General features: G+C 42.9%; 2 protein-coding genes across 7 annotated transcripts; both read left to right on the top strand.

Annotated features, from left to right (window-relative positions):
- Positions 1 to 415: 415 nt before the first annotated feature.
- PAK1IP1 (PAK1 interacting protein 1) lies at positions 416 to 12,189 on the top strand. Of its 2 annotated transcripts, none has more exons than XM_016204187.2 (10): positions 416 to 522; positions 2,948 to 3,110; positions 6,554 to 6,674; positions 6,750 to 6,824; positions 7,264 to 7,316; positions 7,987 to 8,132; positions 8,228 to 8,325; positions 10,542 to 10,641; positions 11,351 to 11,474; positions 11,850 to 12,189. In XM_016204187.2, the coding sequence occupies exons 1-10, from the start codon at positions 439 to 441 to the stop codon at positions 12,050 to 12,052; spliced, it is 1,167 nt and encodes a 388-aa protein (XP_016059673.2). In that variant the 5' UTR covers positions 416 to 438; the 3' UTR covers positions 12,053 to 12,189. The 2 variants fall into 2 exon arrangements, with proteins under 2 accessions (XP_016059673.2, XP_016059672.2); XM_016204186.2 differs by having other exon boundaries at positions 2,945 to 3,110.
- Positions 12,190 to 19,720: 7,531 nt separating this feature from the next.
- On the top strand, positions 19,721 to 26,128 carry LOC107530413 (transmembrane protein 14C). 5 transcript variants are annotated; one of them, XM_016204181.2, is made up of 6 exons: positions 19,721 to 19,825; positions 20,680 to 20,829; positions 21,156 to 21,232; positions 22,418 to 22,519; positions 24,610 to 24,697; positions 25,614 to 26,128. In XM_016204181.2, exons 2-6 carry the CDS (start codon positions 20,807 to 20,809, stop codon positions 25,666 to 25,668), a joined length of 345 nt encoding a protein of 114 aa, XP_016059667.1. In that variant the 5' UTR covers positions 19,721 to 19,825; positions 20,680 to 20,806; the 3' UTR covers positions 25,669 to 26,128. The 5 variants fall into 5 exon arrangements, with proteins under 5 accessions (XP_016059667.1, XP_016059671.1, XP_016059670.1 ...); XM_016204185.2 differs by having other exon boundaries at positions 19,727 to 19,825; positions 20,761 to 20,829; XM_016204184.2 differs by having other exon boundaries at positions 19,727 to 19,825; positions 20,750 to 20,829.
- The last annotated feature ends 1,655 nt before the right edge of the window (positions 26,129 to 27,783 follow it).

Raw genomic sequence — 27,783 nt, 5'->3', positions numbered from 1 at the left:
CTGCGTGTCACAGCCCACGGCAGAGACGCGTCCCCACGGACCGCCCCCACCACGCCGCCGGGGCCCCGCCCAGGCCGGAAGCTGGCCCGCCCCTTCCTCACACGTTCCGGAAACGAGGGGCTTCCGCCCAGGATGTCCCGCCCACCCCCTCAGACGCGCCTAGCTCGCAGCTTCCTAGAATATGCCTGCTTACCCCAATTTTTTTTTCTCATAGCGATGAGAACCTCCTCACGTGACGTCCTTCCTTATTCTTCGCTTGAAACTCTCGCGTGATCCTCGAGCGCTGAAGCCGTTTTCAAGGATGCAGGCGCTTTGGCAGTCCCGTGGCCGTGACGTCTCTCCGAGCCCCGGCGCAGGAAGGACCCCCTTCCCCTCGCGTCCGCCGTAGTCTCCGCCCCCTACGCCGAGCGCGGCTCGCGGCGGCGGCACGTGTCCTGGATGGAGCTGGTCGCGGGCTGCTACGAGCAGGTCCTATTCGGGTTCGCTGTGCACCCGGAGCCCAAGGCGGGCGGCGACCGCGAGGTACGAGGCGACGCGCCGAGGGACTGCGGGAGGTGTGGGCGGGGGGAGGTCAGGCCCGGTTCCTGCGCGGCCGAGGTAAACACAGACCCTGAGGGGCTGCCCTGCGGGCGCGGCTCGGCGTCCACCCGGTTGGCGGAGACCCGGGTCAGCCCCCGTCAGGGCCCGTGCCCGGGTTGCGGCTCGATCCCCAGCAGGGGGCGCGCAGGAGGCGGCCGATCAGTGATTCTCATCGATGTTTCTCTCTCTCCCTTCCTCTCTCTGAAGTCAATGAAAAAATATTTTTAAAAAGATTTAAAAAAAAGAATACCAAAGGGGAACACACCGTCTGATCCCTTAGGGATTAATTGGCGAATCAAACTCGAGAGACTTAAGTATAGGATAGCTTTTTAAAACACGGAGTAGACCTTTCATAAAACGAGGTGATGTCTGTCTGTTGTGGTAGGTGTTGTTGAGCTCGGTAGGCAAAGAAACTAGGCATTTCTGCGAACGGGCAGATGGGTCATGGATGATGGATTTAAGGGTCGCTCTCATAAATTGACAGCCAGTTGAGATGTTCGCTCTTTCACTGAATTTCTGTCCTGGAGTTTTGCAAACTCTTAGAGCTGGATCAGGATGACAGCAACTCATTATTACTGGATCCTTACTCTGGGGCCATTACTTGCGGTGAAGGTGCAAAGACGCCAAAGGTATGGATCCTGCGGTAGAGATCTTCCCTACGTAAGGGAAGACAAGTGCATGGAGAGAAATTATAACGAGATATAAGTATTTTACTAGACCTATGAATAAAAAGTTAAGTAAATTGCCAGTAGTCATTCAGGTAATTAGGATATAACCAGGTCTTTTAGTCTAGAACTATTTTTTCCGCCTAAGCACTCCTAGATATCTCTTAAAAACTTATTTCATTGGTTGTTTCTAAATGGAGAAGTCATGGTGTCAGTCTTGAATTAACCAGAAAACTAGAAGTATGTGACTTGACTAATTGCTTTTGTTTATTTTCTACTCTGGTTATTAATCTGCCTTTGGCTGAAAGGTGACATGTTTTGAATATTTAAAGATGATGCTATTGATTGTGTTCTCTTTGTAATAGTGTTGCTTACCGTGTTCCAGACCATGTAGCCTCACAGCAATCCTCTAAGGCAGTTACAGTTAAACCCATGTTACAGATGAGGAACCTGACACTGACATAGGTTAAGTGACCTGCTCAACACCACACAGCTAATATTTGGCAGACCTAGGACTTAAATCCCCAGGTGTCTCTGACACTTGAAGCTCTTAACCATTACCCAGTACTGCTTCTACACCTAGACAGACAACAGCCCGAACAACCACGGTTCCTTCTATAATACAGAAAAGCAAAGGTTATTCTTGGATTTATATTGACGGAAGGGATTATCTGTTGCCGTAGTTACTTAAGAATTAATCTACAATAACACATTATAAATGTGTTCAAAAAAATTTGGTGGGTTTTTTCCTTCCTTGGTTTGTTTGTTTTATTAATAGTTCATGAGGCATCTTCTTCAATTTGAGAGGTGTGCATGCATGTATTCTTGGCACTCAACCAGTCACACTTATCTAGTCCAAAAGTTACATGTCACAGTAAGTGTAGTTCTTGAAACCTCATCATCGGTCAATCGCTAGGGCTTATATTGGTACTAATGGAAACATACTATCCTATTTATTTTTCTTCTTTTTTTAAATATATCTTTATTGATATCAGAGAGAGGAAGGGAGAGGTAGAGACAGAAAGAAACATCAATGATGAGAGAGAGTCATTGATCGGCTGCTTCCTGCACTCCCCCTACTGGGGATCAAGCCCACAACCTGGGCATGTGCCCCGACTGGGAATTGAACAGTGATCTCTTGGCTTAACCACTGAGCCGAGCTGGCCAGGCCTACTTATTTTTCTTTATAGGACTTGCGGCTATAGCTATTTCTGGGTGACATTATTTTAATTTGTTTGTCTCTCCCACAGGAATGGCAGCTCCATTAGAAAAAGGACTTTTGCTTCTTGTGTTCACTGCTGTGTATCAACTGCCTAAAATGATGCTAGGCACTTAGTAGTCACTTATTTTTTTGAGTGAATTAATTCAAATCAAAATTGAACATTTGAATGAGTGAACATAAGTATGTGAGTCTCACATATAAGTAAATATAATAAGGAGTTAAGGCTTTGGCTGGGAACTTAAAGTCCCTGTAGTCTGGTCTTCATAACTGTTTTGCAATCATACATAGCACCACAGTCCCATCTTCTTGCTTTACCTTCCTTATTCAGTTATCTGGTTCTTTGTTTTAATCTACATGTCATTGCATAGTTTTTTCTCCATTTGTAAGATCCATTGGTAGTTTTCGTGGATCCTGGAACCACTTACCTGTTTCTAGAGAACTATGATATGATTGTGACATTGACTGTTTTACTCTTCAGCAGAAATGGACTCCTGTGGCTGACTTCACGCACCATGCCCACACGGCCTCCTTGTCAGCGGTGGCTGCAAATAGTCGTTTTGTAGTCACTGGGAGCAAAGATGAAACAATTCACATTTATGACATGAAAAAAAAGATAGACCATGGGGCTCTAGTGCATCACAATGGTAAGAAATGATATCCTTTAAGATAATAATGTTGAGGTATTGTTACTTTACAGTTTGACTTCAGTTGCACAATTCATCAAGCAGATTCTGTGCTAGGAAATAGAGAAACGGGGAAAAACCCCCATGAGGTTCTTTGTCCATAAGTTGTTCATAGTCTGTACTGAGAGACAGAAGGGAGGCGCTTAACTCAGTCTGGAGGGGAAAGAGGAGGAAGTGAATTTTCACTGAAAAGTTCCTTAAAATGACATCTGAATTACCATAAAAGAGAAATATCAGTTGTTAGCCAGGTGACGTTTGCAGAGAGGGAGGGCATTCCAGGAAGAGCAGGCAGCATGGGGAGCACAAGCAGCAGCGTCATGTTGATAGCTGACTTTACTGAAGGGGCGTCATGTACCCAGCAGTGTACCAGAAAGGTACAATTCTGTTTTCAGCTTCGGGAAGAGAAAATCGTGGTTCAAAGATGTTACGTGACTTACCCAAAGTCACAAAACAATGGAACTAGAAGTTGAACCTAGGTATAGAGCCTGTATGTGTTGGTTTGTTAGTTATTCTTAACCCTCACCGAGGATATTTTTTCCATTGATTTTTAGAGAGAGTGGAATGGAGGAAGGGAGGTGGGCAGGGGAGCTGGGGGAGAGAGACAGAGTGAGAGGAACATCCATGTGAGAGAGAGGCATTGATTGGTTGCCACCCGCATGCACATCAACCAGGGCCTGGGATCAAACCGGCAACCCAGGTATGTGCCCTTGACTGGGAATTGAACCCACAACCCTTCGGTATGCAGACTGATACTCTAATCACCAAGAAACACCAGCCAGGGGCAAGAGCTCACTAGTGTGCATGGGGGAACTGTAAGCAGGTCAGTATTACAAGAAGGTTGAAATGAAGGTTAAGGTGACTGAAGAAGTAGATGGGGCCAGGCCCTGGTGGTCCTGGAGAGGAGGAGGTTAAGGATTGAGTGCGAGGGAGGGATGATCGGACTTGAGGGACATGCTGGCAGTTAGGATACGAAAGAGATGCTGGATACGAAAGATAAGCCGAAGGACCGATGAGAGCTGCCCAGTTGAATTCGGAGGCTATGGATTTAGTAGCATCACTGCAGTAAGGTACCGGCATTTCTGTACAGCAAGGAAAGTTATTGTGTACAATAGAAGGATTAAATTACAGGGGAATAGATTTTGGTGAAATAATAGTTTAGGTTTTCAGCTTAGGGAAAACGGGTTGTTAAGGGTGTGCAGATCTCTGAAGAAAGCAGGCGGAATGTGAGTAATGGAAGGCATGAAAGGGCTGGGAAGATGTGAGGTTGTGGTCAGAGACTAGATCCTTAGAGTTCTCTGATGTGGAGCAGCCCTAGGTGGTAACTGGGTTTGAGGGACTAAAATACAGAGACAGCAAAGGTCACTAGACTGGAGGAAGTCAAGAAATAGCGATTCCCAAGTCATGGGGGGGTTTTCCCCACAGGTGGTACAGTTGCGCAGGACAGTGGCAAGATCAAGAAATAGACTGAACAGATAATTTACTTTCTCAGTATTGAACATTCTATTCTATTTTTATTGTTTTTCCCAGGAGACAGAGAATGAGGGGTTAATGTGTTCAGGAGAATGAAAAATGGAAAGAGAGAACTCAAATTAGTAGATTCAGTTAGATATATACTTAGTTTAGGGAAACTGAGCCAAGGAAGTTGGTTTCCTGCAGTTACGACAGGTACCCGCCCTGCTGGGCGTAGCTCCCGTTGAGCATCTCCTAGGATCCAGGAGATTGGGGTTTGACTCCCGGTCAGGGCACATGCCCAGGTTGCGGGCTCGATCTCCAGTCGGGGGTGTGTAAGACACAGCCAATCAGTGACTCTGTCATCATTGATGTTTCTCTCTCTCCCTCTTGCTTCCTCTCTCTGAAATCAATGAAGACATATTTTAAAAAAAAAAAAAAAAAGACAAGTACCCTTTTTCCTTTCCTGTCTTCATATATTTCAGAAGTTCCACCCCAAGCATTGTTGTCTAGCAACAAATTTGGAGTGATCAATCGTCTTATATTACGTGGTCCTTAGCTACTTTGTGAAGTATCTTGCTTTTCAACATAAGCTAGGCTTTGAGTCATTTCAACATGTATTTCTTTTCCTCTCTTCTAATTCCAGTTTATATAAAGGAGGCTTCTCCCTTTCTAAGGCTTGGAAGAATAATTTAAACAAAACTGGTCTGTCCACACCCAATAATAAGAAAAGCACTTACTTAGAAGGAGTTTGGATGGGGGTTGGGCCCCTGGCTTCCTTTATTCCTCATAGAAATCCGGGTTTTCTCTCAGTTGGTAATAGATAAGCTCTTTTCCAGGGAGCAGATGGAATCATGGGCAGGAGTAAAAGATGTGGGGAAGCAAAATATCCAGAGTCAGAAATGGGATAATAGGGAAGCAGGAAAACACGGGCCAAGATAGCTAAAGCTTTGAGGAGAAGGTGGTCTGTGAGCCCGTATTGTCTTAGTGCGGGAAGGGGGCTGGTGGTACAGAATTATTCATCAGAAACCTTTGGCTCTGTCCATCTGAAGGGCAATGTAAAGGATTGACCGGGAGGTATGCAGATGAACAACAGTGATCCGGGGGTTCACATCCTTATTCCATAAATGACAAAATAGTAAATATTTAGGCTTTGTAGCCATGTGGTCCCTATTAAGATTATTCGTCTCTTGTTGTAGTGTGAAAGCAGCCACAGGTGTCTTGTACCTGAATGAGTAAGGCTGTGTTCCAGTAAAAGTGCATTTACAAAAACTCCTCCAGCCAGATTTGGCCTCCTGACCCCTGTACGCTGGCTGACACAGCTTCAGAGGATAGGAGTTTTACCTGAGGGTCAATGTATAACGGCATGGACTGCTTTGGGGAGCTAGAGGAATGCTGCATTCTTACATCAGCTCACCTCCTTCAGCCTTTTCATATTTGAACTATGGGAAGGGGATAGAGGGAGAGTGGAAGAGTGTAACATTTTAAGTTCTTGTGACTGGATGAGAACTGTGTAGACACCAATCAGACACAGCTCTGGAGTGATAATCGGATTGTGGATGACGGGGTGGCTGACTGACAGTTTAGAAAGTAGAAGTTCTATGCTGTACGTGTCAGCTTGTCCCCCAGGTTAGTTGTTAGCTGGTTAGTTTTGTTTGACTTCTCAAACATTCTTACCAGCTATCTCCTATATTTATTATGGGTATGTAGAGCAAGAAAGTGAGCTAGTCAGTTCAAATCTATATCTACAACTAGAGAAACTCTGCTGAAAATATTTGCCTAGGGTTGAAATTATTTAAAAAGTTAATTTGTACATATAAGACGTTAAGGTTTAATTCAGTAATGCTTACATTGGAGGTTTTACTTGGCACAGCATAGCCTTTGAACTAGAAGTGGAATTTGCATTCAAAATAGTTCTTTTGAGTATTAATTTTGCCTATTTTGTTTTTCCACAGGCACAATAACTTGCCTGAAATTCCACGGCAACAGGCACTTAATCAGTGGGGCAGAAGACGGACTCATTTGTGTCTGGGATGCAAAGAAATGGGAGTGCCTGAAGTCGATTAAGGCGCACAAGTGAGTCCTGCCCTTTCTGGTTGGCGGTCTCCAGGTGCCAGTCAGGTGGGGGGCTAACTGTTGGTTTCCTTTCAGAGGACATGTGACCTTCCTTTCTATTCACCCATCTGGCAAGTTGGCCCTGTCTGTGGGTACAGATAAGACATTAAGGTAAGTTATTAATGCCCAAGTGAATGTCTCTACTTGATTGTGGTCTTTGTTCTCCAAGTACAACAGGAACCCAGAAACATTGTACTGCAAGGAAAGGTTGAAAGCTAGTGAACCTTTTCCTAATGGGAGGGAAAATGACAAGCTCTATGTTCAAACATACACATTACCTTTCAGTCCTTGTAAGCTGTGAAGAGGACTGTGGTCCTAAAAAGAAATGCTTTAGGAGGGGCACCTTTTGAAAATATGTTAAAGAGATGTGGGAATGCCCCTTTAATGAGTTAATCTTGCTAATCAATGTTTCAGATGTTGCTTTAGGAAAGTGGCCATTCTTCTGAATAGCCACATATTTAGTAAGTTGTCATTTGAGTACGTCTTCATTAATGTTATATATCTAGTAAAAGTTAATGATTGTGCCATAAGTGAGCTTCTTGTTTTACAGAACATGGAATCTTGTGGAAGGAAGATCAGCATTCATAAAAAATATTAAACAGAGTGAGTATTTTTTTTTTATCCTCACTAGAGGATAGTTTTTCCGTTGCTTTTCAGAGAGAGTGGAAGGGAGGGAAGGAGGGAGGGAGGGAGGGAGAAAGAGAGAAGGGGGAGAGGGAGAGAAAGAGGAATATTGATGTGAGAGAGACACATCGATTGGTTGCCTCCTGCACAAGCCCTGACGGGCCGAGCCTGCAGCCATGGTACGTGCCCTTGGCCAGAATCAAACCCGGGACCCTTCTCTGTGGGCCGGGGCTCTAACCACAGAGCCAAACCGGCTGGGGCCAGAGTGAGTGTTTTTGTTTGGAGTATATTGTGTGATAACTTACTTGATGGAATGTGAATACACACACTCCTGTGCAGGCGTATGCACATTTTTTTGCCTGCTTGATGGTGGTTACGTGTGAGAGCAAATGCTTTGGGTTACTTGCTTCATTTTAGATTGGGATTCCTGTGGCTCTGCCACCTACCAGCTCTCTAACCTTGAATGATTCTTTGAACCCAGTTTATTGTCTAAAATTGAACTCACAAAATATGTACCATAAGTTTGTTGTGAACATTCAGCAGGATAATGGATGTGAAAATATGCAGTATAAATATTTGTTATTTTTAGTATTACTTTCATTTTATTTTTTATTTATGAAATGAAAAGGCTTTGTTTTTTAACTTACAGATGCTCACATAGTGGAATGGTCCCCAAGAGGAGAGAAATATGTAGTTGTCATACTGAATAAAATAGATGTCTATCATCTTGACACAGCATCTGTTAGTGGCACCATCACAAATGAAAAGAGAGTATCTTCTGTTACGTTTCTTTCAGTAAGTGATCAGACATCAGTGGTGGATGTCAGTTTTAGTGTATGTGTGAGGGTTGGAATTGTTTGACATTCTGAATATTACTCTTTTTCTCTCAGGAGTCTGTCCTTGCAGTGGCTGGAGATGAAGAAGTTGTAAGGTTTTTTGACACTGATTCATTAATGTGCCTCTGTGAATTTAAAGCTCATGAAAACAGGTATTTTTTTTTTAAACCAGTTTATTGTATGTGTGTGTATACTCTCAATAAATGTTATGTGCAGTAGTTTCATAAAGCAGGTATATGTTTTTTATGAACAATTGCAGAGATAGACATATTTCATATTTATGTCTTGGCCTTAGTAAATGCAAAAGTGGTGAAGTTGTCGTCAAAACTAGTCACTTGCATAAGATACTTTTCCAATAATTTCATTAGCCTCGGGGCCTGAAATTAACCATATTTGAACGGGGGGGGGGGGAAATTAAAGTCTTGAGCTTTGCCCCAACCACTCTTGCCTTTTCACTTTACTTCCCTTGTCTGTGCCTTCCCCCTTTACACCCATTTGTTTTTCCTAGAGAAGAAATGCAGGGCATTATAGACTTCTGTTTTGTGCCAGTCTCTGTCACCTCTTACTGCTCACAGTATTTCTAGAGGTAGACTCTGAGTCTCAGAGTAAATAGCGAAGTGTCTTTGCCAAGATTACCCACTGTTAGCTGATGGAGGTGGGATCCAAACCCAGTTCTACCTGACTCTGCCTCTGCTTTTTCCACTGTAATTTTGGAAAAGGTGATAATGTAAAGAGTTATACTTCAGTGTGTTTCATTTGCATATTCTACATCTTAAGGAAGTCTTAGTTCTTATTTTCTAAGTAACATGTAGGTTTTAAGAAATCTCTCTTTGTAAATACTCAGAATATTGCAATCACTATACAGGCCTGGTTAACATGATCAGAGAAGGGGGAGTGGGACTTTAGTTTATCCCTAAGGAACTATTAAAAAAATTTTTTTTTATTGATTTTAGAGAGAGGGGAAGGGAGAGGGATAGAGAAATAGAAACATTGATCAGCTGCCTCCTGTACAGTGAGCCCGCAACCCGGGCATGTGCCCTGACTGGGAATCAAACCCGCGACCTCTTGGTTCATGGGTTGATGCTCAACCACTCAGCCACTCAAGCTGGGTGTTAAGGAACCATTTTTAAAAAGAGGAGAGAACTGCTGGCACACTGGCTCTGACGGAGGGAAGAGCTGAGTATATTTCAGGAACAGATAAAAGACCTGTGTTACTAGATCAAAGTGAGCCAAATGCTGCACAGCCTTGGAGGCTGTTGGGAAGAGTCTGGCTTTGTAGGTTTTGTTGTGTTTATTTTTTATTATGGAAAATTTTAAAGGCAGATAAAATTTTTTATTATGGAAAATTTTAAAGGCAGTTAATGCCTTTATTTATTTTTAAAATATTACAGATGTCCCTTTTTTCCCCAGTGACCCATTCCACCCTCTCCCATCCCCCTCCCCAGCCCCTATATCTCCACTGCCCAGCTCCAGCAGTTGTCAGTTCATGGTTAGTCTTGCTTTCTAAATATCCCCACCAGCTTCCTCCTTTCCTGTGTCATTCTAATGCAGATCCTAGCTTTGTAGAATTTTAAGCCTCAGAGTAACGTGGTTTGATTTCCATTTTTAAAAATTGTTAGGGGGCAAAAATGGAAGCAGAGAGGCCAATTAGGCTACTTCGTAATACAGAAAAAAATTATAGTAGCTTAGACTAGGGGTGGGGTGGCTCTGGAATGAGAAGAATGGATGTGTAGGAGGAGGTCTCGATTCATTTCTGTCTTACTTTTCTCTCCATACTGAGTGTGTAGTTTCTTGAGAAGAGGGGCTCTCAGTATCTTTTATCTCCTTTGTGATAACCTGATTGTAGTGATCATATTTTTTTTTAAAGTTAATGCCTTTATTTATTTATTTTTAAAATATTACAGATGTCCCTTTTTCTCCCCAATGACCCATTCCACCCTCTCCCATCTCCCTCCCCAGTTCCCCTCCCCCGTGTCCTTGGGTTGTGCATATATGCATATAAATTCTTTGGTTAATCTCTTCCCCCATCATCATTTTTTCTTTTTAATTAATTTTTAGAGAAGAAGGAAGGGTGAGAGAGAAATATGGATCGATTTATTGCCTCCTGCGTGTGCTCCAACTGCCACCTTTTGGTGTGTGGTACGATGCTCCTACCAACTGAGCCACAGTGGCCATGGCTTTTCAACATTTTTAAAGATATGGTTAACAGTCAGTTTTATCTTAGAATTTAGACCCTGAAAAATGACTGACTCTTGGGAAGTGAAGCATAGTTCTTGAAAAATCAAGAGCCGGTGTGCACAGAAGCTTTTAAGAATATCACACTATTTGAAGAAAGGATCATTTATGGTGTTAAACGTTTCTATTCTAGGGTAAAAGACGTGTTCAGTTTTGAAATTCTAGAGCATCATATTATTGTTACAGCATCGAGTGATGGTTTCATCAAAATGTGGAAACTTAAACAGGATAAGGTCAGTGTCTTAGCACAATATAAATGCACTTGAATGCAAGTCTGTCAGTATTGCCTTGAGTTAAGTGAGATGGAATTTTTTTCTTAAGGGTCATAGGCAGAGATCTTCCAGGTGTGGCTGATATTCATGATTTTAAAGTTAGGGTTCCACGGAGCTGCCTCGAGGGTGGGCACGGTGAGTCTGAGCTGGCAGGATCCCAGAACTCCTGCTTTCTCAATCCAAGAGGTGCTGCTTTCTTCTTTTTTGTAGATTGATGTTCTCTGTAAAATTTTGTTGGATAAAATACTACCATTACTGGAAAAAAAAAATTGGAAATTCCCGATTAATGTTGGAACCAACAGTAGTCTTGAACCAGATACTTGGAAAATTAAATTCCCTTCAATGGACTCCCTCTCCTAGAGAGTCGTAGTTTATTATCTGTGAATGTGATTTGCCGAGTGCCTACTTTGTGCAAGGTTCTTTGTTAAAACCTAGAAATGATCAAGACATGGTCCTGTTCCTTGGTGAATTTACAGTTTCTGAGTAGTCAGAAATTGGCTCAGTGAAGGATGTAGTCAAACCAATCATGAATCCAGATCATTTCTTCTAAACAGCATATTTTATTCTCAGGAAAATACAGTGTTTTAAGTTAAGGAGTTGGTTATGGAAAAAGAATAATAACTATTAAAAATTCCCCTATGTTGTTACGGATTTTTCTTGCTTGTTTTAGAAAGTCCCCCCATCTTTACTTTGTGAAGTAAATACTAACGCCAGGCTGACATGTCTCGGAGTGTGGCTGGACAGCGTGACAGATGTGAAAGAAAGCCAGCCTCCCGCTGCAGAGCCTTCTCCTGGTAAGTGAAATTGTTCATTTAAAAAAACTGAATAATCTTGGGGGTGGGGGGGAGAGATTAATCGAAGAACTTAAATGCATATATGCATAACCCATGGACACAGACAATAATATGGGGACAGCCTGTGGGGAGGCAGATGTGGGGTGGAGGGGATCTGGGGGGTTGGCAGAGGGGATATCTGTAATGCTTTCAACAGTAAAGATACATTTAAAATACATATATATATATATACACCAACAAAACAAAACTGAATAATCTCTTCCCTCTTGAATTGTTGAAGTGAAGGAGATCCAGGTAACTTCACTTTATTTTCAACCTGTGATTTTTTCCCCAGAGGGATAAATGATCTTAAATGCACTGTCTCATGTGTTTTAGTAAGTGAAGGACAACCCAAAAGCAGTGAAAAGAAATCGGGTGACGCAGAGCAGAAAGAAGCGAGGCAGTCAGCACCTGACACGGAGAGACGTGGGGTAACTGGTGGCAGCAAGAAGCCAACGAAAGGAGGTGGCCTGGTGGCAGCCAAGAGGAGGAAAGTGGGGGAAATGTTGGAAAAGAAGAGGAAAAAGAAGAAAATATGAATAATGCACTGACTCCCAAATTTTTCCTAAGAGGGAAGCTTTTTAGTGGGCAGTATGTTATCATGATATATATTATGTTAATATGTAATATAATTTTTACTGTCGTGCAAAGCAAATAAAGATCTTTCTCAAAATAATGTAGTTTAAGTAATACAAAATCTTGCACACGTTCTTGACCAGAGGTAGATAAGAGAGTTTTTCAGATTGTTTGCCTAAATGGGGAAATGATGAAAAACTGCCTTGAGCTTCTTCAAACGGTTCTAGTAATTTTAATGTAGATTTTGTTCATTTTGGTATAAAATACAGTTTTGTTCAAACAGCATAAAATGATTTTCATCCCAGGATGTAAGGACCAACTTAAAATTATAGTCATGTAAAATAAAAAATGTATAGCCCAGCCGGGCGTGGCTCAGCGGTTGAGCATCGGCCTAGCATCCAGGCGATCAGGGTTCAATTCCCGGTCAGGGCACATGCCCAGTTGCGGGCTGCAGCAGATCAATGACTCTCTCATTGATGTTTCTATCTCTCTCTCCCCCTCTCCCTTCCTCTCTCTGAAATCAAGAAAGATATATTTAAAAAATAAATAAATAAAAATAAAAAATGTATAAAAGCATACACTTACGTTTAGGGCTATGTACATAAGGTTATTAGAGAGATGGTCAAACTTCGTTAAACTGTTTTGTTTCCAACCAGTGGATGACATAATTTAAGGGCAGGAAAGTGACATATCCAATTTTGTGTGTGTGCATGTCCATTTCAGGCCATCAAAAAAATTCATGCAACTAATCTAACAGTTTTAAATTCAGCTGGTTGATTACATCATAATCTCTTCCTGACTTCTTTCCTCATAGATTACTGGATAACTTGGAGACATTATAGGGGATTTCTAGGTTTTAATTAGCTGTGCAGATGTCAAATACCTGAGGCCACCAGAGGGAATCCCTCCTGATTTGGCAAATTAACCATCTGTTGAAGGACATCTGGTGGTTTTACGGCTAAATAGTATTCTGTTGTATGTATAGAGCATATTTGGTTTATCCATTCATCTGTTGATGGACATGGGGGTTATTTCATCTTTTGGCTCTTATGAACAATGAACATTGGCATACAAGTCTCTGTGGGCATTTGTGTTTTCAATTCTTTGTGGTACATACCTAGGTATAGAATAGCTGGGTCACATGGTAATTGTTCTTTTAACTTTTTGAGGAACCGCCAAACTTTTTCACAGTGGCTACACCATTTTACCTTCCCACCAGCAGGGCACAAAGATTTCAATTTCTCCACACCCTCACCAGCACTTCTTATTACAGCCACCCCGGTAGACATGAAGTAGTGTATCACTGTGCTTTTGATTTGCATTTTCCTAATGACTGGTGTCGCATATCTTTTTATGTGCTTATTGGACATACGTATTTTATCTTTGGAGAAATGTCTAAGTTCTTTGTCCATATTTTAACTGGGTGGTTGTCTTTTGTTGCTGACTTGTAGGAGTCCTTTATGTATTCTGGATATTAAAATCTTATCAGAAAACACTTGCAAAACTTTTCCCCTATCACACGTTTTTAATGCAACTCATAAACTGTTTTGGTTCTTGTGGACACTTTCCCCATGAAAGCCCCATTGCCATTGCCTTTCCCTCTCGTGCCTGCAGCTGTGTGGCTCCTGGTTGGTCTAACCAAACCTATTCTTCCTTTTATAGTAGCCATGAGGAGCAGGACCAGCTTGCCCTCCTGGGTGGAAGGTGATGAGGACACATCACCTTCTACCATCAGAATGTGCAAAGCCATCTCTAAATGCATTTGTCTGTCTCTTCTCACTTGAATGCCTATACTAGGAATTGTTTTGTGCCCGAATAAGTGTTTGATGGTCTAATTAAGAGGCTCACATTACACCATCTAACCTGGACTATGGCAAAGGCAGCAGGGTTTTTTATGTGGTATGGACAAAAAATACAGTTGTGGACATTTGCTTTTGAGAGTATTTAATTCTATTAAAGACAATTACTGCATTTGTAAACCAGAGGAAAGCTTTTAGGATGGAAGTATAAGTAGGTAGTAAACAGAGTTTATTAAACATAGGCAGAATTCATAAGATAGACTAAGTAGTTAGTAAATAGAACGTGTTAAAGAAGTGGATAGAAAGGTCCTGGCCCGTATGGCTCAGTCCGCTGAGCATAGTCCCATGCACGGAAGGGGGGTGAGGTAGCCTGTTGAGTCCCGGTCAGGGCACAGCCCCGGGTTTCAGGCTCCATCCCCAGGAGCGGGTTGCTGCAGGAGGTGGCCAGTCAACGTATCTCACATCTATGTTTCTCTCCCTTTGCCTTCCTCTCTTCTAAAATCAATAAAAAATTTTTTCAAAAAAAGGATAGAAAGGAATAGAAGGTCTGAGATACCCAGTCTTCTCAGGCCCTAAACATACATGCAATGTCTGAGCACTAAACGTTCCTAATACATGAACTGCATGATTAGGCAATAAAACACAGCTCTTCCACAGGCCAGCAGGCAAGGTGCAGCCACCCACCCGGCTTGCCGGTGCCTGCCTCTGCTGCGGCAAGTGTGTGTCATGGCTTGGGGGGTGGTGGTGGGGTGGTTCCCTCTGCGGCTCTCCTTGCTCAAACCTCTGATCTTCAGAACCATCGGGAGGAAGAACTGTTGAGAGGAGCAGGGGGACGTGGCACTGTGATGCAGGATTAGGTAGCATGGTCCTTTCAGCTGGCTTGGAGCCTCTCCTAAGGCATTTATTTATCCCATCTCTTTCCCCTTCTCCCATTGTTGTAAATTTAATTAACCATGTGACTGGGACATTTAAATATGGTCTGTGAGCCTTTCTCCTCCATGACCTCTCGCAGATTTTGCCTGTAGTGTGTACTTGGAGGCCACTGCATTTCCCACATGCTAACAGTTCACACTGAAATATGTGATTCATTTTGGGAGAAGCAGGTCGATTTGTTTCCTTTTTCCTCCTAGAAATGTACAGTTTGCATATAGTCTTAACCATCGTAGGTACTGAATTATCTACTTTGATACTGTGTATGAACAAATCCTCATTACAAATTCACTCCTCAATATTTAGAATGCCCCATATGTGACCCATATCTTCCCTTCCATTTGTTTATTAAGTGCTCACCATGTGCCAAGCACTATTCCGGATTCTGGGGGCTGAAAGGAAAAACATGATCCCTGCCCAAAGGACAAAAGCTTTGTAAATAACTTATTGCATGAATGGCTGGGATGGTCCAGGCAGCTTGACGACTTTAGAAAAGAGAAGGTTGAGTTTTTGGCCAAGGACAAGACGGCATTTCTGGCAGAGGTGACAGGGTGCTACCTCACATAAGAAAGACTCTTAGCTGCAAAATACAAAAACTAAGTCTGGCTATCCAGAGGGGGTGGATTTATGACAAGAAGACCGGTGTCTGACAGGACCCAGGGCAGAAAGAGAACCAGAACCCAAAAAAGGGGAGGGTGTAGCCATGGCCACCTGTCCCTCCTCTTGTCTCGGACTCTGCATGCTGACTTCATTCTTTCCTCTCCAGACTAGCCTCTCACTTCTCACTCCCCCCACCCATCCATTTAGCTATTCACCCATTACGTGCCAGCCAGGCACTGTTCTAAGTGCTGCATAAAAATCGTCACTCTTGGGGAATTTACATGTTGAAGTGGGGAGGTGACATTTAGTAAATTACATAGCATATTGGGGGTAAGTGGCATGGAGAAAAATAAGCTGTGGGGGGAAATGCAGATGAGTTGCAGTTTTAAATAAGGTAATTCAGGAAGGCCTGGTTGAGGTGACATTTGAATAAAGACTTAAAGGCCAGGAGGGAGTAGGTGAGGGATTATCTGGGGAGAAGGTTCCTGGCAGATGAAGGAGCACGTGGAGTGCTAGGAGGTGGGAGCAGGGAGGCTGGAGTGGCATGAGCAAGGGGATAGGAATAGGGGCTGAAGGCAAGGAGATAGTGTGCAGGGCTTTGAGCTCAGGAATAGTGACACAAGCAGACTTGTAACAGGACTGTTCTGGTCACAATACTGAGAAGAGTCTAAAGGAGATAATGCAGCTCTGCCATGTACTAACCTTATACCAGTTAGATAACCTCTCTCTCCCTTACTTTCCACAAAGTGTAAAAGCAAGATATAATAATAGTCTTTGTTGATAGGGTTGTATGAAGATTAAATAAGTTCCTCTATGTAAAGCACTTGGAATAGTGTCTGGCATATAACAAGCACATGGTATGCTTTTGCTAATGTTATTATTACCGCTAACATGTGAAGTCCTAGAAACGTGGCATATAGGATAGTTAGAGAAAATAGGCATTTTTTTTCATAATCTCACTTATTAATTTCTTGGAGAAAGGTTTATTGAATAGATGCTATCACTCTTTAAACAAAGCTATAAAATACTCCTAAAAATCTAGAAATTGGAACTCATTTCTTCACACACTCTTGGTGACACCCCATTTACACGTTTGTGGTTCAGGGTTCCAGTAATTCAGTGGGCTCCTAATTAAAAGCTTAAATCACACTAAAAGTTTTTGCACAATGAAGGAAACCATATACCAAACAAAAAGACAACCTTTTGAATGAGAGAAGATACTCACGAATGATATATCCAATAAGGGGATAATATCCAAACTATATAAGTAACTCATACAACTCAACAACCCTCCTCCGAAAGATCCCCCCAAACCCCAATACAATTAAAAAATGGGCAGAGGACCTGAACAGACATTTCTCCATAGAACATACAGATGGCCAACAGACATGAAAAGGTGCTCAACATCACTAATCATTAGAGAGATGAAAATTAAAACCACAATGAGAGAGCAACTGAGATCTTTCTCCCAGGCATATGGCCTCATTTTGGTTCAAATAAACTCTTATGAAAATGGAAAAAAAAAAAAAAATCCACAATGAGAGACCACCTCACACCTGTCAAAATGGCTATAAAAAAAATAAAAATCAAGTGTTGGCAAGGGTATGGACAAAAATGAACCCCGTGCACTGTTGGTGGGACTGTAAATTGGTGAGGCCACTGTGGAAAATAGTACAGAGATTCCTTAAAAAATTAAAAATAGAACTGCCATATGACCCAGTAATACTGATAGGGGCACTTATAATGTCCAAAGATTGAGCACCTGAATTAATCTGAAATATAATTATATTACTTATAAAATTGTAGAACACATATACGTATGTGAGCAGGGATTTATGTTTCTTTTTGTCTTAAGTTTCTTTCTCCTATGCCTTTGCACCCGTACACTCCCCTTGATCCCAGACGAAGCAATTAAGAAGGTGATGCAGCTGTGAACAATGAGTTAAGATAATCCCCTTATCCAGACATTGCCAGATGACCAAGATGCATGGTCAGGCCGACCCAACAGTGAGTCAAGATATCGCGTCATCGCCTGACGACCAAGAACAAAAGAATGACAAGAATGACATCTGCGAACTTCCAGGACTGCAGGTAGCAACGTTCTGTTCCCAGCCTCAGTTTGCCCCATATAACCCTATCCCTCAGGCCACTCCTTAAGACAGGTTTTGGATGCTCATATGCTCCCTGTCTTCTGGGTTGGCTGGACTTCTCAATAAACACCTTATATGATTCAACCCTGCCTCCATTGAACTGGACACAGCGATAGGCAGCCCAAACCCCACTGAGGTTTCCTGGTAACAATACCACTTCTGGGTATTTACCTGAAGAAAACAAAAACACTAATTTGAAAAGATATATGCAGCCTTATGTTCAGTGAAGTGTTATTTATAATAGCCAAGATATGGAAGCAACCTAGGTGTCTATTGATAGATGAATGGACAAAGAAGGTGTGGTTCTACATATAATGGAATATTACCCAGCAATAAAAAGAATGAAATTTTGGCATCTGTGACAACATGGATTGACCTACAGGGATTATGCTAAGTGAAATCAGTCAGACAGAGAAAGACAAATACCATATGATTTCACTTATATGCAGGATCTAAAAAAACCAAAACAAATAAATAAATAAAACAAAACAAAACAGAAACAGACCCATAGATACAGAGAACAAGCTGATCGTCAAAGGGAAGGGGGGGTGGTTGGAGAAAAAAATGCTGAGTTTCTCCTAAAATATGTTAATACCATTAGAAACATTACTAAACACAACTCATTGTGTAGAACTAATTGAAACAGAGCAGAAACCAGTTCCTTTCATTTGACTTTTAAAAAATTTGTGATGAGTGAGATATGGAGTAAGTTATATGGCAAGGTGAGTATAAATATGATTAGCCCAAATTGGACAGAATGTGAAAAAGTTGTGGGAGACATCTTACACAGTTCTTTTGGTTGCAATTCAGAGACCCTATTTTATATTTTATGATGAACTACACACACACAGAAGAGCTGTGCATTTTGGTTGAGAAATGACACTATAAGAGGCAGCACCATGTAGAGCTAAGGGTGTATGACAGACCTTATTTCAAATAACAGATCTACCAAGGACTAGGACTGTAGGAAATTTACTTAATTTTCTGTGGTTCAAGTCCTTCAAGTCTATCATGGGGGGTATACCTTAAGGTTTGAAGCCTGCACCTGCATAACCTGCATAGAGAGAAATGAATCCCTAAAGCCATCCAGCTAGTTAAAACAAGTCCCATCTTTGGTTTGTGACAACATGGATGGACCTAGAGGGTATTAAGCTTTTCAGGAGAGTCTTCTGTTAGGTTGATGAGAGCCTAGCAATTCCGGTAGGAATCGCTCCAAGTTCTTAGTCATTACCAGCCGTGGCTGTCCAGAACCAGCTCTGGTAAACATTGATAATCTAGAAGCCAGGTAGGAGCTGCTGCAAGTTTTCCTTTTAGAGCATATATGTGTTTCAATTTCCTTTCCACTGAAGACTGTATTTATAAGACTTATCCATGTTGATACTTGCAGGGGATGAAGAGGCATCAAGGATGACACCCACATTTTGATGTCCATCAGCTGGGTGAACGGCCCGGGAAAGGCAGGGCGGAGAAGCAGATCTGCAGTGGGCGTGGAGATAATGTCTTGTGGGCACTGGGCAGAGGAAGTTGTAAATTACATTGAACTTACCCTCTGTCCCCCTTTAAGGTGCTTCTCCAGTAGCCTCATTCACAGTCTAGAGTGTAAAACAAACACCGACGTGAGCCAGCTGTGCAGCCGGCGGCACCATGCTCTCTGCTGGTGGAAGGAGTCCCTGCCCCTAGTAGGCAAACGACGTGATCGGGCCAGAGCGACAATCCTCTCGGGCCAGAGCGACAATCCTCTCGGGCCACAGCGACAATCCTCCCGGATGGCCCGCATCTAGTGTACACCCGGTAATATGTCCCGCCATGAATGGGGCCTTTCAGAATCCGGCCTCCGACGTCCGCCTCCAGCTTCCGTGGCCTCCACTACCGGCCTGGTCAACCAAGACCCGACTTAAACCCTGGGTTTTCCGCTTTTAGCCAGGGGGGCTGGTAGCCGGAACCGGGGCTGAAGCGGCCGGTCCGCGCGGCCGGGGACTCGGGAGTCTGGGCTCCCGCGCGACTCTCCGCCTCAGGCTCCGCCCCCACGCTCGGCCCCGCCCCACGCTCGGCCCCGCCCCCACGCTCGGCCCCGCCCCCTGCTTCCGGGACGCCGAGGGCGCGTCCCCCCACTTCCGGCGCCGGAGTTGTCGCGCGCGAGGCTCGCGCAGCGTCTTGGACCCGCGGAGGCCCCTGGGCGAGCGGCGCCGGTGCGGGCGCGGGCACGGGCGCGCGCTCTGCGGGATTGTTCTTGCCGCTGTTCCGACTCCGGAGCTCTGTAAGAGGCTTGCGTAGTGCCGCGTGCTCCTCGTCGGGCGGGACCCTTGGGCTGCGTCGCGGTTGCGTTTCTAGACGCGCATTTTCTGCTCCTCCCAGTAGGTTGTGGATCTTGGGGAAACCTTGAGCTCTGGAGGCAGAGGCCGTAGGGCTGCTTAGTTCCCTGGAGGCGTGAGTGCTTCGTCTCCTTAAAAATCTCGGTAACTCAGGGCCGCTCTGACTTGATGGCCGGGCGGGAGTCCAAGCCCCCTCTGCTAACAGGGGAAACGAAACGAAAGGGGGGTGTTGCCTTCGGCCTTAGCCTCACTGGGTTTCAGGTGCATGTTAGAAATTTGGAGTCGCTCTAACAAGGGCGTATGTAATGCCGACCCTAGGACTTGAGTTTTCCTGTATTTTACTCTCCCTTCTCCCCTCACAAGAACTGTGAATTGGTAGCAGAAGTAAATGACCGTTTAGAAGTTTTACAAACGTTAAATATTGAAATAGTTTGATTCTTGGAGCCAAGGCGAAAGGCAGCACCCTTCTCCCCTAAAAGGGACAATTAAAATAGTTGAATTAAGGGCACAGAAGATACTTGTTTTCCGATTTAGTAATGCATAACTTGGTTCACTGTTGAAAGGTTAACTCCTGACCTGTGCAGAGCTGGTCAGTGCATTTTGCTCAGTTTCCTGTGGGCCTGTGTTATTAGAATCGAGGTTATTACGAAAATGATTGGTTCAGCACTGTTACGTACTCTCCCAGTTAATGCCCACGGCAGCCCTGAGAAATTGCTACCATTGTTATCCTCATGGTACAGTGAAGAGAACTGAGTTTTAGGGAGGTTGGGCAATTGCCCATTACTTCTTATCTGCTAAGGGGTGGAGCTGGAACTCCGACCGCTTCTTTCTGACTGTTAGAGCTGTGCCACCAACCGCCTCTGATCCAGCCCCTCTGCAGGCGCAGGCTGCTGTCGTCTCCTGTCTGGACCGAGCCAAAGAGAACCATGCAGAAGGACTCCGGGCCACTGTAAGTGCGCAGAGAATGGGAGTGGAATAGCCAGCAGCTTCTCAAAACCAGCGCCTTTTCCCCTCTGAAAAGGGCTCTGAGAGTAGACTGCTGGGGCAGCACTGGGGATGGGAAGGTGGACTTGCAGGCCACAGTTTGAGTCCCAGCTCCACCCCTGACTAGATGTGTGACTTTAGGCTAGTCAACTAACCTCTGGGCTTTATTTTCATTTCTGCAGTGATAGGATTGTTTTGTAATGATGACCTTTTAGTCCCATTCTATGATTGTGGGTCTTTTTGTTTTTTAAAAAACTTGGTTGAAGCTGATTCCTTAACTTTCGTTTTCAGAGTGCCTTTACATTGGATTGGCTTCGGCTATGCAGCACTGATTGCCTCTGGTGGGATCATTGGCTATGCAAAAGCAGGTATGGTTTGTAGTTACTTAACCTCTTAGGATCTTCACATTGCTCGTGGTGAAGAGAGAGTCCCCAGGGTCCCCAAAGTGCAGTCTTATTTGAATCAGGTTTGCTTTTGGCTCTCTAGCTTGAGTTCAGGCTTGTCATTCCTGTAGCAGCTCCTGCACTTGCCTTTGGGTTATCTGGTTGAACTAAGCCAGGCTTCTTATCGAACCACTTGTTTTTGCCTCTTTGTTTAAAGGTGCTGGGCAGGAGTGGTAGCAGATTGTTGTTATCATCAGCTGCCACACATCAGCCTTGACCCCAGAATGCCATCGCTGTGCTCTTTAAGTAGCAGGAAACCTGTAGTTTTCACATACTCATTTTTTGAAGTGTCTTCATTAAATTAGGCAGGGGTGTGTCAGAAAGCCTGCTCATTTCTCACCCTTCCTTATCTGCATCCCCACCCCGACATGCACACACACACCCCAGAATTCTTACTCTCCAAATCTTTTAAACTTACCCTATTTCCTTCTCCTTTTGGGATTTGCCCAAGGTCCTGTCCATGGACAGTTCCAGTCCTTGATGAATTAATCAGGCCTGATTAGGATCCCTTCTTCCTTTTCTTTCTTTCCTTTTTTTTTTTAACATGTTTTTATTTGAGACACAAAAATGCAAAATTGCTGAGATATCAAACATTTTCCGATCCACTACAATACTGCCACTATGTACAAAAGATCTGATGATTTTTGTGAGCACAAAATACAATATCACCTATGGGTAGTACATGGGTAAAATATATGGCATTCACATGATATGGAATTGATTGCAGGGGTGCAAACAGCAAATACAGAGGCATAGTTTTTTGTTTAAAAAACATAGAGGTTATTCATGAATGGACCCCAAATTGCCATAATTTTTTGTTTCTTAAATTGGTGCTTTAATAAGCAGTAGGAGCCCTTCTTAGGTAGAAGTACTCTCCCTATTAGAGGAGAGAGGAGTGGTGTGGTGTGGTATGATCTGATCCTGACTTCTCTGATAATTTTACCAGAGCTCTTTAGGAAATTCCTGAAAACATTTTTGTGCTTGAGAACTTGGTTGTGAATTGTGTTGTGAGTTCTCTTTGCTGTTGTTGTCAGGAAGGGAAGTCTGATGGATTCTGTTAATGAAATGAATTTTTGACACTACAATACAGGCGTGTTTGTTTTCCTCCAGGTAGTGTCCCATCCCTGGCTGCTGGGCTCCTCTTCGGTGGTTTAGCAGGCCTGGGTGCCTATCAGCTGTCTCAGGATCCGAGGAACATTTGGGTTTTCCTAGGTATGTCAGCTTCACTTCAGAATACTCTACCAAAGGCCCTGGTTTGGTGGGGTGTGTCAGGTTCTTACATTAATAAGTTTCACTGCCTCTGCCAAGTCCTAGGGAAGTTTTTAAATGGTTTCCCTGGTTTCTGCTTACCTTTTATGTACAGAATGTGGAAAGGTTTCATACCTCATGAATTTAGATTTACCTAGTGAAATTAGTATCAAACTTGTGTAAGGCAAGTATATGTCTCTTAACCATTGTGATTGCCCATTAAACACTGTCTTCTTGAGCATCACTAAAGGGTCACGTGTCTGGGTTGTTTTCGTCATTATTGCATTTTTCCCATTTCAGATCATTAGCCCTTTAGCAGTAAGCTGAATTAGTAAGACATAGGGAACCTATACCTTAATTGGAGACATAAAAAGTGCCTTCAGGGAACCTATACCTTAATTGGAGACATAAAAAGTGACTCTGTGGGGCTACTGACATGCCCTGTGAGCAGCACAGACAGTGAAGAGTGCAGGGAAGGGAAGATTACTTCTTATCAGTGTGGCTTTTGGTACATTTTATTGAGCTCCACCTCCATGTGTCTGAAAGTCTGCTAGGAGTATGGGCTCCTCACTGTCTCCACATACCCACAGTATGAGAGAACATGCAGGGCTAGCCCTTAAAAGGATGGTGGGAGAGCAAGCGTGTTAACAGTGGTTTGTGTAAGTCTGCCTGCGCTGGGAAGGGGAGTCAGCGATAGCTGGTTTGGGGTGTGCTGGGGAAGAAGGAGGCGCCCAGCTCTCAGCACTGTCTAATAGCTCCCTCGCGCAAGCTCCAGAATGACTTTCAGACCTGTTTTCCCATCTGTGATCCCGCTTCACTCTAACAAATGCCCCTCATTGCCTGTGTGAAGAAAATAACAGCCATCACATGGGCCTCCGAGCTTTGTGCCATTGAGCTCCAGTCCTTCCCTTGTCCTGTTTCTCTCCTCTCCCAGGCCAGTCCCTTCTCCCCTGCTTTGGGTCTCTTCTTCCATACCTTCTTGGAGCTTTACACTGTCACAGATGCCATCTCTTACTTGTATTTCACCTTTCACATGGATTCCTCTTATGCTCAAATGTGCTCATCTCACCCATTTTTTCAAAAAGGACCTCTCGTGACACTACTTCCTTCTCCAGTTGCTGCCTTTCTTCCCCTTCAGAAACTTCTCTAAAAAAATTTGTCATGCTTCCTGTCTTGGTTTTCACACCTCATACATCCTTGACCAACTTTAGTCCCCGTTTTGATCCCTTTTGTCCATGGAAATACGTAGCTCTCCGAGGCTGCCAGTGACTTGTATTTTTCAAAACCCAGTGTACATTTATTAGTCCACATATAGCTTGGCCTGCGGGCTGCTCTTGGCACAGTATGTGAATCCACTCTCACTCCCCTGGTTTTCCTTTTTATTTCCTCATTCTCTTTTGTTGACCATTAAGTAAGTATTAAAGTACTTAAGGCCTGGCTTTTTTTTTTTTAATCTTCTTTATACTTTCTTGCATGACAACGTCATTGAAGCCCAGGCCTTACATTGATACACCAATGACTCACAAATCTCTCTCTCTTCCAAGCTTTACACTTAAACGTACAGTTGTCTACTTGAAATCTAGATGTCTCAGGGCCTGACTTCATGTGCTCACACACAGTCTCTCTCGGTGTTCTCCATCCATTCGGGTCCTGATTGCACTCTTCCCCTCCACCTTTCTAACTCATCAGCAAGTCCTATCAGCGCTCCTTGCAACACACCCTAAGTTGTTGTCTTCTCTATCTCTACGGCTACCCCAGTCGCCCCTCTCTTTTCCCTACATTCCTGAGGACCTTTCTTAATTGGTACCCCTACATGCTCCAGTTTCCCTGCAGTTTGTCCTCGTGGTGCAGGATGACTGGGCCCAGACTGGGAAGGCCTTATATTCTAGTGTTTGTGCTTAGGCTCCTAGGATGTGGGTGGTAATGAAGCTCCCTAACTTGGGAGGTATGAGATGGGGTATGGCCCTTGAAAGATGGGTGGGACTTTGGTCACTTATTTTATTTCTCCCAAATATAAGGTGTAGTGATCTTTGCCTCTTTCTTTTTCCCATCAGCTACATCTGGAACCTTGGCTGGCATTATGGGAATGAGATTCTACTACTCTAGGAAATTTATGCCTGCAGGCTTAATTGCAGGTGCCAGGTACTGTTTCTTCTATTGCTGTTCCTCACAGGTGTAGATTTTAGTTTAATGCCCATAATATGTACACCCACAGATTTACTTGTTTCACTATACCTGATGCTGGACATCAACTAAAATGATTTAACTTATACATAAATAGGAGAGGTTGCAAAAACAGTAGCTGATTTAATGGCAAAGTGAAATAAATATACTCACTCACTTTGGAAAAGCTTGCTCTCACATTTGCTCTCTGGTCCATCCTGGCTCCTGCCTCCAGAAGCAGCAGCCTCAGTGCAGAGCCGTGACTGCAGCTCATTCAGTGTGGGCCCTTATTTCTTAGTTGTATGAGTGCCCCTAATTATCGAAAAATTTGATAGAAGGGAGTTTCTGTTGATGTTTTCTAATTAGCTGATTATAAAATCCAAACCAGATTTTTTTTTAAATGTAGTCCTTATCCCAGAATAACAGACCCTGAAGGTAGGGGAATTTTAGAAAATCTGTTTTGGGAAAGGATTACTTATGATTTTGGTCATCGTTATGATTCTGTCCAGCAAGATGTTCTATAGTCAGTGCAGACCAAGGTCGAGAGCAGTAAACTGGGAGGCTGCAGATCCACCATTAGTTAGTTCTGTGACCATGGGGAGGCCTTGGTCTTTCCAGCCTGCAATTTCCTCACCTCTGAATTACTGGCAGTGAGATTAGGAACACCGGCTCGTATGTACTGCTTTAAGGCCTCAGCACAAGACTGCCCCTTGGCATGTTTTTTCTTTGGTGCCCCCAGGGATGGAAGTTCCATCTCTGCCTGCCCTGCCTTGGTACCTGCTCACTGTGCAGTGAGAGACCTGCAGAGTCCTAATCCTTTTAAAAAAAAAAATAGTCAAGTGCCTGTTCTGTCCCTTACCTGACATTTTTGTTTTTGTGTTGTTGTTTTTAACAGTTTGCTGATGGTCGCCAAAATTGGAATTAGTGTGTTCAACAGACCCCATCAGTAATAGTCACGTCCCCGCTTGGACTCATGAAGAATTTTAAAACTTCCACTATTTTTAGTATATTGGGAGAAATAAATGCAGCATTTTCACATATACTGACATTTTACTTTAAAAAAAAAAGATACTGAACTTTGCAGAGAAAAATATCAGTCATCATTATTACGACTCTAAAGGGGTGGGTAGCATATAACATAAGAGCTTATTATAATACCCTCGTATAATTTGGTTCTTGTATGTTAATACTCTTTCTTTTTGTATTTTTACATAAAGTCTCAAGGGGTAAAATGTTGTCAACATTGGGGTCCCTGAAACCTCATACCCTACCTACTAGGAGGAACAGTGTGAAAAAAAAAATCTCATGAGATTTAGGGTATCTGTTCTTTTGCTCATCTTAGAGCACAGACCTACTTTGACATTATATTAAATGAAATAATCAATGAAAATAAAGTTTCTATTAATAATATTTTCTATGGTGTCTTCATTGCCAGAGTTGTCTGGAACATAAAACGAGATGTGAATAGTAGGAAGATAGAGTAAAACAAAAGATTTTAAAATACTTTATGTAGGGATAACCCATTTTGAAAAATGTAAGGACCAAGGGAAGTTGTTACTTGATTACACATTGCCTTGAAGCTGGTTTTAAAAATGATCTGTAGTGAGAGTTTCTAAGATTAGGACTGTAATCAAAAGAAAAAAATGAAATTTTGGTTAACTAGTTAATCTATAAATGTGAAACTAAAAGGCCTATCTGAAACTTGAATTACGGAGTCTCTACTTTGGACACTAACTGGATACTGACACATTTTCACTTCACTGTTTGTTTTGGCATTGAGAATTAACTCATTCTGGGCTCCTTACTTAAGTTTAGCTCTCTGTAAAAATGAAGGGGTATTTGCTACTTACCTTCCACCTAACTGGTATTGGTTGAATGTAGAGTATAATTTAGTCACCTGTTAATTTTATATATTTGCTTAAGCTCCTTGAAAGGAGGCCTAGTTTTCTCATCTTTGTTTTATCTGACATGCCTGCCAGGCCCGTGTTTAAAGTATAATGCCCAGGACTCTACACAAGGGGGTGCACTGTATTCTAGACCAGGCATTCCTGTTAATGCAACCAGGGTCAAAATAAGGCTTTTTGGCAGCCCCATCACAGCAATGACTCATTCAGCTTTTGGTCTTTTTCTTACATACTGCTGTTAATAACTACTCATAGGTAGGGAAAGGTCAGTGCCTGATGTCACATACTTGTAAATACTTAAGTAAAATTTTTTCCATAGTTCCTGGCATACGGATTACATTTTATCACATAATTATACCAAATTCATGGTTTAAGTGATAAAGACAAACATTTACAAATGGTTGGTTGATATGTGGTGTGACATTAGTCCTGTATAGTCTCGGGAAATGGATGAAGAAAATCAAATAGGACATTTTGTTATCTTTTTGATATGGTTGGTTCTGGTACTGGGCATACAAGATGAGCTTGGAGCATCTTATGGGGTTAGAAAGTAAGGAAGTTCTGAGAAAACAAAAAACAAGCAAAAAAGTCTACACTGATGGGCTATGTCAAACGAACACAGGAGCCAAACTGAAAGAGCTCCCAATCAAAAACAGCAACAATTTGAGCAAGAAAATCAACAGAGAACTAGTGGATTATAACCCAAAGTAGAAAAGGGGAAACTGAAGTAAATAAAAGGATTAGTGGCCGCCAGAGGTTTGAGGGGAGAGGGAAGGGTGAATGGATGGAGCACGGGATTTTTAGGGCGGTGAAACTATTCTGTATAGTACTGTACAGTAGATACGTGTCATACATTTTTGTCAAAACCCATAGAATGTACAACACAAAGCTTGCACCCGAATGTAAACTATGGGCTTCAGTTAATAATGTATCAGTATCGGTTCATCAGTTGTAACAAATGTCACATACTAATGCAAGATGTTAATAGGGGAAATTTGAGGAGGGAATATATATATGGAAATTCTGTACTTTCCAATCAATTTTTCCATAAACACAAAACTGCTAAAAAAAAACAAAAAACACCAAGGCTAACTAACTTAAACAACATAGAGACCTCAGAGTAAAGGTATAAAGTTGAAAAATGTAAAGAAAAGACACTAG

Source organism: Miniopterus natalensis, chromosome 9, assembly GCF_054644295.1.
Source record: "Miniopterus natalensis isolate mMinNat1 chromosome 9, mMinNat1.hap1, whole genome shotgun sequence".
Taxonomy (NCBI): Eukaryota; Metazoa; Chordata; class Mammalia; order Chiroptera; family Miniopteridae; genus Miniopterus; species Miniopterus natalensis.
The sequence above is the reverse complement of the archived record's forward strand: the minus strand, read 5'-3'. Positions and strand labels throughout refer to the sequence as shown.